The 13466-nt window shown below is 52.3% G+C and overlaps 3 protein-coding genes and 2 pseudogenes across 3 annotated transcripts; 3 read left to right on the forward strand and 2 right to left on the reverse strand.

The window, feature by feature from the left end:
* Window positions 1–79: 79 nt before the first annotated feature.
* Window positions 80–2404, reverse strand: SAPIO_CDS10161 (annotated as a pseudogene; the record flags this gene model as incomplete).
* Window positions 2405–4320: 1916 nt separating this feature from the next.
* On the forward strand, window positions 4321–5035 carry SAPIO_CDS10162 (Uncharacterized protein; the record flags this gene model as incomplete). Its single annotated transcript, XM_016783805.1, has 2 exons — window positions 4321–4935; window positions 5012–5035. The coding sequence occupies 2 exons, from the start codon at window positions 4321–4323 to the stop codon at window positions 5033–5035; spliced, it is 639 nt and encodes a 212-aa protein (XP_016639241.1).
* A 195-nt stretch (window positions 5036–5230) lies between these two features.
* SAPIO_CDS10163 (uncharacterized protein) lies at window positions 5231–8329 on the forward strand (the record flags this gene model as incomplete). Its single annotated transcript, XM_016783806.1, has 3 exons — window positions 5231–5966; window positions 6833–6999; window positions 7097–8329. The coding sequence occupies 3 exons, from the start codon at window positions 5231–5233 to the stop codon at window positions 8327–8329; spliced, it is 2136 nt and encodes a 711-aa protein (XP_016639242.1).
* Window positions 8330–8790: 461 nt separating this feature from the next.
* On the reverse strand, window positions 8791–10515 carry SAPIO_CDS10164 (uncharacterized protein; the record flags this gene model as incomplete). The annotated part of the gene is made up of 7 exons (XM_016783807.1): window positions 8791–9036; window positions 9144–9486; window positions 9567–9656; window positions 9717–9729; window positions 9804–9831; window positions 10097–10279; window positions 10348–10515. The coding sequence occupies 7 exons, from the start codon at window positions 10513–10515 to the stop codon at window positions 8791–8793; spliced, it is 1071 nt and encodes a 356-aa protein (XP_016639243.1).
* Window positions 10516–12206: 1691 nt separating this feature from the next.
* On the forward strand, window positions 12207–13034 carry SAPIO_CDS10165 (annotated as a pseudogene; the record flags this gene model as incomplete).
* Window positions 13035–13466: the final 432 nt, after the last annotated feature.

Genomic DNA, 13466 nt, shown 5'->3' on the forward strand with positions numbered 1-13466 from the left:
ACGACTCTTAATGGCGAGAAGGGGACGTATGGCTGAAAGTTCTGTGAGAATTCCGAGGCCTGCTTTTGCCTACTTCAAGTTAAGTATGGAGATGGTGGACCAAGAACTGAGCGACATCCTCGCGTCCATTCTCCAGAGCAAGGTCAAGTGGCGACTGTCCCCTGTCATCAGTGACCCTAAGGTCCGCGCCTCTTGAGAGGAGCAGCTGCATAATTGGCATGTCGCCAACTACGGCAGCGGCGTGGGCAAGCGTCCGCCCGTATTGTGACTTGTCCGCGATGTCTTGACCGTGATCTAAGAGAAGCCTTATCATCTTCACGTTACCGGAAACCACGGCACCGTAGATTGGTGTCCAGCCCCGGTCGTCCCTGGCCTCAATGTCGGCGCCTTTCGCCAACATTTGCTTCACTAATCTCAAGTATCCGAATCTTGCGGCCTGATGTAGGGCCGTCCATCCTTTCGAATCAGAAACTGTGACCTTCGATCCCCTGTTCAGGAGGAACAGAGCAGCCTCTTCACCGCCGTTCCTCACAGCCTGAAATAATGCTGTCCGACCAATCGAGTCTTCATCCATAATATCGGCCCCATTGTCAAGGAGAAGTTTAAGGACATTGATCCCGCAGCTACCCGAGAGGAGCAATGGTGTCATGCCAAAATCGTCCCTAGCTGATACATCTGCTCCGCTCTCCAGGAGAATCTCAACCACTCTCGCGTTTGGGGATTGCGAGGCTTCGTGCAAAGGTGTTCGACCTCTTCCATCCTTGTCTCTAATGCTTGCTCCGCGGTCTAGGAGTAGTCTTACCGCATGGTAGCTGCCAGATGCCGCAGCTTCGAGTAGTGGTGTTCGACCATCTCTGCCCGTTGCTATAACATCTGCTCCGCTGTCCAAGAGGAGCCCTATGGCGCTTGCATCCCCAGATCTTGAAGCTTCTAGCAGCGCCGATCGGCCCAAAGTATCGCAATCTGCGGCGTTCGCCCCGTTTTCCAAGAGGAACTTTATTGCACCGCCCTGCCCAGCTCGAGCAGCTTCGAGTAATGGTGTTGATTGTAGCCAGCCTCGGGCCGAAATATCTGCACCTTCGTCCCGGAGAAGTCTAAGGACTTCTACACTCCCAGAGCTCGCGGCGTCGTGCATTGGTGTCCGATCCAGCTCACTCGTACCTGTGGCCTTCTCCCCAATCTGTAGGAGGAGCTTCACACAGTCAACGCTCCCGCTGTAGGCGGCAGCGAGTATTGGGGTCACGGCACCCCGCTCGCTCCTAGCCGGTGCTGGGGTAGCGCATGCCCCCCGCTCAAGCAGGTATCTCAAGACCTCAACACGCCCCCCGGCACAGGCCTCGAGTATTGGAGTGCGCCCGTCTTGGTCAACCCCGTTGATGTCCGCTCCATTCTCCAGGAGTATCTTCACAATCTCCACGAAGCCTCGATGAGACGCTTCAAGTAATGGAGTTCTTCCCCCTTCACTTGGGGCCTTGACATCCGCTCCGTTTTTCAGAAGCAGATTTATCATCTCGACATGGCCTCCATGTGCGGCCCAAAATGCTAGTGTGAATTCTCCATTTTGCAAGGTGGCGGTGGGATCGGCCCCAAGCTCCAGCAGGAGGTTCGCGAGATCTATGCTGCCGTGCCTGACAGCGTAGGAAAATGCTGACTCGCCGTTATAATCCACGGTGGTGGCATCGGCGCCATGCTCAAGAAGTAGCTTAATGAGCTCGATATGTCCACCTTCCGCCGCCTCCAAGATAGGTTCCCTGTCCGTTTTGTCTCTGCTCCTAGCATCTGCTCCTTTCTCCATGAGGATTTTAGCGATCTCAATGCTCCCGGAGGAACAAGCCTCGAACAGTGGTGTCCGCTTCGCCGCGTTTCTGGCGGCGGAGTCTGCACCAGCCTCGATAAGCATCTTAACTAGATCGACGTGTCCCACCTTGGCGGCCTCATGCAACGGAGTCCAGTTGAAGCGGGTTCTCGACATAACATCCACACCATCAATGGCTAGAAGCGCCTTGGCGACTGAGAAGTGCCCACCGGCTACAGCGTAATGAAGCGCCGTGCGCTCGTCGAAACCGCGACGTCTCTCGGCGACCTTGGAATCAACTCGTCCTGTGCTGATCAGAAAGCTGACAACAGCCTCCTGTCCATACTCTGCCGCGACCGACAGCAACAACGACTCGTTGATTTTGAGGCCCACTTCCAGGGCTCGTCGGAGAGTGTCAACACAGCCACGTCTCGCCGCCCATGCCAGTGCTGAAGCATTGGAATGTCGGTGATTGCGGCGGTAGAGGTAAGGATTGAGAGCAGCGAAGAGACGACGGGCTGTCCGCACAAGCGCGTTCACGTCTCGCTCCGCATCGAGGTGAGCAGCGATCAGCTCTAAGATCTCGTTGGCTAAATTTTCCAAGGCCATTTTCAAAGTCGACGACAGCAGCACGCAGTAAATTGTCTGCTGGAGGCTGTCCACAGCAGCACGGCAACCGTAAATGTTGAATGGGTCATGCCCTGCACCAAACGTCTGATCACCACCCATGCAGACGGGATGGAGCGGTGTGATAAGACGGGCGAACCATTGTTCCGTGCAGCAAAATCCTCGCCACGCTATACCTGGCCCACATCTCCCTCCTCGTGCGCGACTACGACGAAGCTATTGCCTTCTACTCCCGCCTGGGGTTCGAAGTAGTGGAAGACACCCTCATCCCAAAGCAGCGGAAGAGGTGGGTTACCAGCCGACCTCCGCCTCCCCAACCTCTGTCCAGCAGCACTTCGGCGGAACGACGGACCGAGTCTCCTGATGAGAGGGTCGAGCAGGAACCAACGTCTACATCTGCATTGGCCTCGTCGCAGGGTGCGACTATTCTCCTTGCCCGTCCCAGCAACGCAGAGCAGGAGGCTTTTATAGGAAACCAGACGGGAGGACGGGTGTTTTTGCTCCTTGCGACGGATGATTTTGAAAGGGACTTCAAGCGGTTTTCAGACGCGGGCGTAGAGTGGGCACGACCACCGAAGATTGAGGCATACGGGAAAGTGGCGGTGTGGAAAGGATCTATATGGCAATTTGTGGGATTTGATTCAGTACCATTGACGCATTTTGATGGAACTGGGTGCTATCCGGGCGCGGATTTCCCTGGGATCGCTTTATACTTCGTACACAGTCTCCTTTCCGTAGCTGGTCTTCCCCATTTTTCAAGTGTGCACGGCGAGAAGAGCGTCTCGATTGCTTCGATTTCCATAGCCTTGCCTTCCTGGCCATCGACAAGGTCCTTTCCTCTTTCCTCGCGTGCTATGTAGTCCCCAATGCCGCGCTCATAACAGCTGGCAATTTCTCTATCAATTACATCCTGTGCATGATGCCGTACAGGTAACATTCGCCAACAAGCAAGTAGTCATGACTGAGGTCTCAGTACAAAGGGAACGTCTGCCCCAAACAGCACACACACGAGATCTCCACCTCTCACACTCTGGATAGGCCCCATTCCACCAATTCCCGAATCTGTAATGAGATACACTATGTTCAGCCGAGGTGCCCGGCGCGGTGTCAACGTATCGAGTGGATTGTCCGCCTTGGGCAGGTTCGTTCAGGTCCACCGGCGGTAGGAACCCATCACCTTCATGCGAGGGTAGTGGAAAGTCGTTGTATAACCTCCAGTTCGGATCCTTGGACAAAAGAGCCGCGGCACAATCGGCGGCGTGAGATGCTACTTCGTCAACGGGGCCTCTCCGCCATGCCTTTCCGCATGTGAGAGTCATGGCAAAGCTTTCAAAGGACGTTCTTTTCGGCTTGGCCTTGGCCGGGGCAGACTGAAGTGATATTCTATGGTTGCCACCCGAATACCGACCTTAAGCCTTAGCCATATGGTGTTCCCTATTGCCGTCGACGGTGGCGAGGGTTGCTGTCGGCTGCGAGTCAGGAAGGGTCGTTATTATCGGCTTCTCTGAAGTTCACACCGGGATTGGTATTTCGAAATCCTATTAGTTGCTTTGAGGGTGGGGAGGCAACCCTCTTAACGGCTCAAGGATACGCCGTCCTACGTCTTCACCCACCCTTTGCGTATTGCCAGATCCTCCGTCGTCTGCCCTGACCTGTCTGGATGCACTGAATCCCGAACACTAGACTGTCGAGAATAGGGAAGAGAGGGTGGATGCGACTGACTCAGAGGACACGACAGACGCTACGTCACGGCTCAAAGGTTGCTCGGTGAAGGTGCTAACGTTCAAGTTACCACGGAAAATGGTCGGACACCACTGTTGCTAGCTGTGACAAACCGGCACGAGGCAGTAGTGAAGCTGCTCCTCGCAAATGACGACGTTAACCCAAATTGTACGGACATGAATGGTCGGACGCCCCTATTAATTGCCGCAGCGAATGGGCACGTGGCGGTAGTAGAGCTACTGCTGGCTAAAGACGGCATCGATGCAGACTCCAAAGACAGTATGAATTGGACGCCGCTCAGTAAGAATTGGACGCCGCTATCGCTAGCAGCATGGTACGGGTACGATGCGGTGGTGGAGCTGCTACTCGCCAGGGACGGCGTCGATGCAGACTTTAAGGATAGGGATGGTCAAACCCCGCTGTCATTGGCCGCGGCGAAGGGGCGCGAGGCGGTGGTAAAGCTGCTGCTTGTGGAGGATAGCGTCGACCCAAACTCCAAGGACAAGTGGGGTAAGACGCCGCTACTACGGGCCGCAGCAAATGGTCACGAGGATGTAGTCAAGCTGCTTCTCGAGAAGGGCGCCGATGTGACGGTCGCGGATAATGACGGACAGACGCCTTTGCACGCGGCTTCCCTCGACGGACACGTCGAAGTGGTCAAGCTGCTTCTCGAGAAGGGCGCCGATGTGACGGTCGCGAATAACGATGGATGGACGCCTTTGAACTTGGCTGCAAATAAGGGATACGCCGACATAGTCAAGCTGCTTCTCAAGAAGGGCGCCGATGTGATGGTCACTTATAACGACGACGCAAAATCTTATATATTAAAAAATATTTTAACTCAATACATCCTTTTTTCATCCTTAGGGTTCTAAAATTATTCTTAAGTAAAATGAAATATACCGAGTCCATATTCTTGATTAAGTCATCATTGTTATATTCATTCTTTTTAAACAAAATCTTACTTAAGGACGATTATCCAGGGCTCTACCCTACCTTGTCGCAAGCACAGTCAATTCAGGATCACGTTCATCGTCGACCGTTTTCTTGCGAGTGAACACAGAAACCTGACAACTATCCGAAACCATGTCTCCACAAATTCTTGATCTCCGCATCGAACTCGCCGATAGCGCTGAGGATATCGAGCGCGGCTTCCATTGCGCATGCGAGACTTTTGGCCGACAGACCCAAGATGGAATCTGGATAGCGATGAATCCGGGCTGGGACACGCCCGAAGGCTATGCGAGGGGAGTGAAAAATATGGTGGACCGCTGGCGCGGGGTAACGATGGACAGAGAGGGGAACCTCACCACTGCCTTCATCAAAGCCACGGTTCCAGATCACCAAAGCGATGGGGGCCGCGTGATTGTTGGAATGGCCATCTGGGTACAGGCTTCCGTAGTGGAGGGCTGTGGGCAGCCTCCCGTTGAGGACTTCAGCCAGGCCATGGACCTTGACTTGCTTTATCCGAGTGACAAGGCGCAACAACGCTATCTCTGCCAGCTCGACTATTCGCTCCATAAACGCCGGATCGAGGTCGTGAAGGAGAAAGCCAACACCTCCTCTCCCGCTGTCATGGTCCTGGACTTTTGCGTTGTGGACCCCGCTTTCCAGCGCAAGGGTATTGCGTCCAAACTCGTGCAATGGGGACTGGAAGAGGCAAAACGGCGAGGTGGACTGGAGGCAATCACAGAGGCGTCCGCCATGGGCAGGCACGTGTATCAGCGGTTAGGCTTTCAGCAGGAGGGCCCCGAGATCGAATATATCGTGGACGATGAATTCAAGCAGCGGGAGCGGCCTTCGAATATTTTCATGCGCACGGGTTTGTTGGCTGAATAGAACCGGAGTCAAAAGCATTCTTTGCATCTCGAAAATATGTGCGGATTATTTATGGTACTTTTCGGTCTATATCGATGGCGAATACTGATATTACAACTGCTAACCCTAACCGCTGGTGTGGGCTGTGTGAAGCCTGTCGTTCCCCTCTTCCCCTTGCTCTTGTTTGACGCCACCAGCTTATTCCATCGGTTGATGGGATCTCTCCTCGGAGTCTCATCTCCATTCCGTGAATACTCCAAAAGCAATTCGAGGAACGGGCACCCCAAATTTAAGATTACTAGCCGAATCCTTTAAGCGATCTGCAGGTCATGGGCTTGGCGTCCCGGGCAATGTTAGAATCGTATATGTATGGTCAATCCTCACAATATCGCTCGATTGTTATGCTGTCAGCATCTGCCATCTCATGTACCATTCAGGCTCTTCAGGCACCCCGCCTGCACAGCCCGTTTCTAGTTTTCCATTGAAATCCAGCCAATCCAGATCTGTGCATCCAACCATTCTCGGGGACGGCTGGTCAATGATCCTGCAGATAAAGTCAATTTATGTTAAAAGCAACACGGTAAGCCCTATCTGACCACTGCTTACTCTTATATAAATCCGGACCAATTATGAACGTCGCTAGCAGGATGTCAGTGTAACTCCCGTTCGAGTCCCACCGAATCCCGCCGCCAAGGGGAACCTGACGCTAGATATAAGAACGTAAGATAGTTCTCGGCAGGGGAGCAACGCTATCGCTCCGTTTCCACGCCAAGCTCAATCACACTCTCTGGAGCTAATTTTATTGTCTCGGGACTGAGTCCATTATGCCTCCATTGCACCTTTTCACAACCCTTAACCTCATCTGTGCAGCTGGGGTTGCTTTCGCGGCCATCAACAAATGCAAATTCCCGGCGGATCACATAATTGAGCGGGACGTCGCCATTGTCGGTGGAGGTGCGTCTGGTGCACACGCTGCGGTGTTGCTGAAGGAGGATTTTGGGAAAAGCATCGTTGTTGTCGAGAAGCAGAATCGCCTGGTAGGTCCTTTTCGACGAGGGAGTTTACGACTCTTCCTTACTCTCGAACAGAACTTGTAAAGGCGCTATAGAAGCTTACGAGTATATGAAAACTTAGGGAGGGCATGTCGCAACCTACGCAGATGGCTCTGGGAAAACGTTCGAGTACGGAGTGCAGTCGTATCTCGAATACGGAGACGCATTAGCCTTCTTTGAGCGCTTCAACGTAACAACTGGCGTCCCTACACGCGGGGCTCTGACTAGCGCCTACGCGGATTTTTCCACCGGGCTCAACGTGAGCACATTCATAAACCCAGCTAACGATGAGCGAGTGGCGGCTTTGAATCGGTTTCTGGAGGCTGCCGAGCTGTATGAAGATATGATCCTACCTGGCTATTGGAACTTTCCCGAACCGGATGCTATCCCAAAGGACCTCCTCTTACCATTTGGCGAATTCGCGAAGAAGTACGAATTGGACGCCGCCATGCCTCAAATGTTCCAAGTGCCCGGGCCAGGCGTCGTCGATTGGACTGATGCGCCAACGCTCCACGTCATGCAGGTTTTCGGTGCGCCGATGGCAAGGGCGCTTGTCGGTGCTGCGCCTACATTTGGCCCTCTGTCACGAAACAACACCGAATTGTATGGGAAAATTGGTGCTTCTTTGGGTGATGACGTGCTTTACTCCAGCACTGTGGCCAAAGCGGAGAGAGATGACACGGGTGTCAAGCTTGTTGCGAAGTCGAAGAGCGGCGAGGAATTCTTGATTATCGCCAAGAGACTGCTCATCGCGTTTGAACCGACCATCGAAGCCATGGAATCGTTCGATCTTGACAAAGGGGAGCTAGGGGTCTTTGAGAAATTTGACTACTCGACGGTCTATGCCGGAATAGTTTCTCACCCTTCGTTGCAGATCAACGTGTCCCTGGTCAATACGGTTCCTGAAGCCGCACCTGACGACTACTACCATTTCCCGAAGGCGCCGATTCTTGCCCGTTTCGATTACATGGGTGCAGAGTCCGACTTGTTCCGAGTTCTTATCGTGGGAGACAAGACTCTCGATGAGGAAGGCGCTCGACAACTGGTCCGCGACAGTCTTGCCAACTTGATCGAGGGAGGTGCCCTCCCCGATGGCGATGTAGACGACCTCGAGTTCGTTGCGTTTGTGGACCACGGGGCAATGCACTTGAGGGCGAGTCTCGACGATCTGAAGGAGGGCTTCATTCAGGAGCAATATGCGCTGCAGGGGCACCGGTCTACATGGTATACAGGTGCTGCCTGGTCGGTGCAGTTCACGACGATTCTCTGGGCATTCAACGATATCTTGCTCCCCAAGGTTGTGGAAGAACTGTGATGATACGTCTTGATGTTAGGGCGGATGATAAGGGCACGATGATTTGATCATTTAGGACACCTGAAAAAGGTCTCTGACAAAACTGGGCCACCCTACATTCAGGAATCATACCGCGTCATGTCTTTATCACTGGTGCTTGAATATGAAGTATCGGTGTGATGAAAATAAACCTCTAACTTGAGACAAAGCCATTCGTTAATATGCGTTAATGCTATCAATCGATTTCATGTTCTGGTCGCTAAAAATCATTACAGGCTTTATCCCTTAATGTCAAACAACGATAACTAAACTAAATATCCCTTTTATGTTAAACGCCGCGGACCAACACATGCCAAGACGTGGCAAGCTAGCGCTCGCAGCAAGCAGAAGCGGATCGACTCAAATTGGAAAGCAAGCCAGGGGTTGGCTTGAGAAGAGGGTCTCACATGGTTGGAATCCATGCACAAGTGGCGTATTTATATCTACTCCTCAGTTGCGGGTTCGGGCTTCTGGGCCCAAAGAATCTTTTGCTCGTAGTAGCCGTGAATGTTCTTGTTGCGGAACTCGCGTCGGAGGGTGGCAATGTAAGCAATGACCTCCTCGCGACTCCAGCCGAGCATGGTAGCCAGGTAGAGCATGGTGCCTTCGGTATCCTGCTCGACGGCCATTTGCTGGAATGTGCCGATCTCCTTCAACTTGGGATCCTTCGGCCAGCTACCAATCGGGGTCTAATAACATGAGTTAACTAACGTGGAAAATGATGAAAGGAAAGGGACAGAAAGACGGAAAAGAAACTGAAATGAAGACGGGTGCGCGACGCGGTAAACAAACTCACCTTGAGATGGACTTCCTTGATCTCAACGAAGCCGGCCTCCTCAAGGGCCTTTCGCTGGATACAGTCCTCAAGCACCGTCATGGAGCGGCCCATCTTCTTCCCGCCCTCCTCGAAGAACTTGCCAAATTGGCTCATGGCGGTCTTCTCGTGTACGGTGCCGTCGTCGCTTCGGAAGGACGTCGAGGGCTCGTGCGTCTCGATGAAACCGCCGGGTTTGAGGCATTTGTAGGCTTGCTGGAAGAGAGCCGTCCAGTCCTTGATGCTTCCGAAGATCCAGCGGATGTGCACGTAATCGAGAGAGTTCTCGCCAAAGGTCCAATCTTGCGTGCAGTCGTCGATTTGGCTGCGTTGGGGGCATTTGTTAACAATGTTGAATTTGGTCATCGTCATCCTCCGGGAGTGGAGTGGAGGATGGAGACTCACAACTGGAGGTTGGGGGGAACCCAGCTCGGTTGGATAGGTGAAAGGTCGGTGCCGATAACCTCCGTGTTAGGGAATTCGTCCGCGAAATCGCTGTTATCTCAGTAAGCGCACTGGGTTTTAATTGCCTAGAAAACGTCCGTAAACACATACATCGCCCAAAGACCTATTCAAGGGTGGCATTCGTAAGTATCTGTCCTATACGACCGTGTCACCAGGGGCTAAAGTGATCCGACATACCAGTACCAGTTCCGATATCTACAACTTTCTGCGCTATTTTGTTAGCTGGAGAGTTTCAAGGGAGTTGATGGGGAGGAGGAAGAGCGCACTTGGATGTCCTTCTTCAATGGCGCTTTGTAAAGTTGTCCTTCAAGCGAAAGTAAAAGAACGTGATGGCTGCCACCCGTCGCCGTCAGTTTCGATTTGGGTACGCGACCACTGGGTCGTACCTACATGATATCTAGACCTTCGTTCGCCCTCTCGTCGTTTGCACCCCTAGCGTGTGTGTACGCCTGCCATTAGCCCAAGTAGACCATTGTAATCGAGGATCTAGGGCTGGCCCACCAGTACTCCGCATTGCCCTGTTCACTGTGATATGTTCGACCGTGGATTGTCCTGTACTTGAGGATCGAGGAGGAAAGAGAAGCGGTACTGCTCGCGCCGTCATCTCCACACGCTGAATCGGCGTCATCATCGTCTCTGGCTAGGTTTTGTTGCTATATTTCGGATTAATTAGCGCCGTTGCCCATGTCGTTGGCATCATCCTGTCGCTAGGGAAGCGAACCTGGACCCAGTACTGTCCTGGGAGAGTATTCGGAATCGCTGATGCGGCGGGAGCAGCCTCCGCGGAAGCAGCGGCTTCTGTGGGAGCAGCATCGGCAGTCGGGGGACTAGGCACAGCCTCCTCAGCCGTCGTTTCGGGTACTTTCGTCGTTTGCTGCGGTTCGGACATTTTACCAGGTGAGCTTTTACTGGTATTAAAATGGTGCAAGAAGGAAAAGGAGAGGGGGTGGAGCCACGAGCGCGGATAGCATTCAGAGCAGCCACACTATTTATGACGGGGAGGACCCCTACATCCCTGGAGAAGAAAACCGTGTGGAAAGCGGGGGTTATACATGGCACTAGTCCATTGTGTGTCCAAAGCAACGTGCAAGCTTCGGTCATCCGTTCCACATCAAATATCGTGGTCGGGGGTGGGGGCTAGACTGCAGCCAATCCCAAGGATTTTCTTGAACAAGGGGGAGTGGCTGGCCCGATGAAGAACGAGGATGAGCTCCATTGGCAGTCTTGAACTATTCCTCTTTTGGTTAAGCTCGGAGTACTTAGTCAGCGGCTTAAAAATGCCTTTCATGCTTTTGCAGACAGCTGTCCCCTTTCCTGTGGATGTGCTTGGACTAGCCTATTGATGCCGTCTAACCGAAAACGGGTTAATATTGATCTCGCCTTGACTTTGGGTTTGGTGGGTGGCGCTAGTTTCTTCATGCAGAACGGGCTAATATCCGAGTCTCCCGTCTACCAGTAAGGAGTATGAAGGAGTGTGTTCTGGAGCCTGTGTGGTTCGAGTGTGGGGTTCAACGATACGACTCGATGAGATCATGAGGAGATATCGAAACTACTGCAAAGAGCCCCAAAACATCCGTCTCCAGATTGGAAATAACTTTTGGAAATGATTTTTGGCTATGGACATCTTAGATCCTGCGTAGCCGTTCATTTATCCAAGTAATTCCTGGCATGCCTGTGGTGATGGACCGAGGCCAACGAAGATTTGAGGATTCCGTAATTCTCTCGACCTCATATTTATTATCAGGCCTTACAGATGCGAGCCTCACGGTTGGAATCCATCTGGGTCCTTGACGTCGGCATACTGTCAGCCGGATCGGTAAAGGTAGCTTGAATGAGGGAGAGCGGTTGGAGTTCATAATATCGATCAAGAAACATCAGAATTTAAGAGCATTCCATTGACGTGGTCAACGATGAACCAGCAGATGTCGAGATATCAGTTCACCAAATTCGCAATACTCAAAGTCTCGTCAAAAGGGATCCTAATTAAGATTATCGGTAAGGTAATAAGAAGATGGATCAATTTAGTTTTATGTTCATCGACAGTTTAACAGCACTGGCGATTAAAATATGTAAATCTTGAGGCTCCCTAGATTCAAACGCCATGAGTAAGGGACTGGCAGAGATCTACTCAGAAATGAATGATACACAAACTCAAGTGGAAAATTGTTACATGTAGGAGGCAGTTATTATTATCTGTCTCTTACTTCCGCTCCATTCATTAAGGGGGCGAGGCCATGCTGGCGCCGTCTCACCAGCGGGCTTCGAAATCTACTTCTCTATAACCTGCGGGAAGCATTTCTACTGCACAGCCAGTTCATGCAAGAACGAGAAGTTCAACCGTAATTTCTCGATTCAACCTCTACAACCCAGCAGCCGGTTTTCCGGGACCGGAATCTCCCGTCATGACCCGATGATAAGGGTTCGACATCGCTATTTACCCGGAATAACCTGTGATAATCCCGTTTACGACCACGCTGGCTTTTCATTTCTTCTGTGCCCTGGACAACCCGATGAAGGCTCACTAGCTGGTCGGGAGTTTAGTCCACGAGAAAGCAATACCTACAATTCTGTTCACCCGCAATGGCGAGTCTTAGTCAAGTATTATCAGTGACTTTGGGCGCTAGCCTAGCATACATTATCCCAAGTGCCTTCGAGTTGGTATATCCTCGCCTCGAGGGCACTTTCTTCCCGTTGAAAACTCCCGAGACGTGGCAATGTTCACCACATAACTATACGACAGAGCTGATCTCTTTTGATCCGTTGCTGATCTACATTCACGACTTCGTTACTCCGAAAGAAGCAAACCTTATCATGGAAGCGGGAAAGGATCTACTTGTCCCGTCGCCTATTACAGGATATGGTTCGGACACCAAATCGCAGAGCCGCACGTCATGGAGTGCGCCTCTCCCCGATGGCGACAAGGCTGTCCAGTGTGTCCTCAAGAGGGCGGAGAACTTTATGGGGACTTTGATGGCTCCCGGACGAGACGAAATGGGTGTTGCACAAATGGTCCACTACACCGCTAGCCAGAAGTTTGACCTGCATCATGACTGGTTCCAACAGCCGCGGCTGAAGAACGGCGATGGGGCCCGGAAGAGGATGTACAATCGAGTTGCCACCTTTTTCGTTGTCCTCGAAGCCAACTGCACGAAAGGCGAGACATACTTCCCAAAAGCACGGCCTATCGCACCTCAAGATCGCAGCAGTGAACGAAACCGTATCTGGAGGGAGCACGAAGACGGCGGTCTTGCATTCCGGCCCATTGCTGGCAACGCATTGTTCTGGCCGAACATGCTAGCCGATGGGAGCGGTGATCCCCGGACATTACATGCAGGTCTCCCCGTTGGAGAAGGGACCAAAACGGCAATGAATATTTGGCCCAGGACTTTCTTTGGGCCAGAAGCATAAGCTTGAGCGGACGTCTCGTCGTACTGAAGTAGTAGGACAACAGGGACTGGTTCGGTTTGCATATCAGGAGCCGGGCAGGCTGAGGAAAGTGGGCAGCTGGAGCCTGCCCTATCGATGCCCTCAAGTATATCTTTGGTCAGTTGTATTCCTGCAGTAGCACAAATTCTAATAATTCTCATGGTCTTGTCTACATTTTCAAATTGGTGATGCCTTTTTTTTATCCGAACAAGCAGCGTTGGGATTAAAGAAAAAAGAAAAAATTGCCGACGGCTCAGACAAGAGGCAGAAGGTAATGTTGTCGGAGACCTCAACACGGGTCGTCCTCCCAATTCAGCGTAGAACGCAATGAAACATGCTTCCGCGAGCGATTGTGGTGGTTTGGTGTTTCATGAACCTAGGATGTTCCATAGGTCGAAGACTGAGGCTCGGAGC

This window comes from Scedosporium apiospermum, assembly GCF_000732125.1.
Source record: "Scedosporium apiospermum strain IHEM 14462 chromosome Unknown SEQ_SAPIO_0154, whole genome shotgun sequence".
NCBI lineage: Eukaryota > Fungi > Ascomycota > Sordariomycetes > Microascales > Microascaceae > Scedosporium > Scedosporium apiospermum.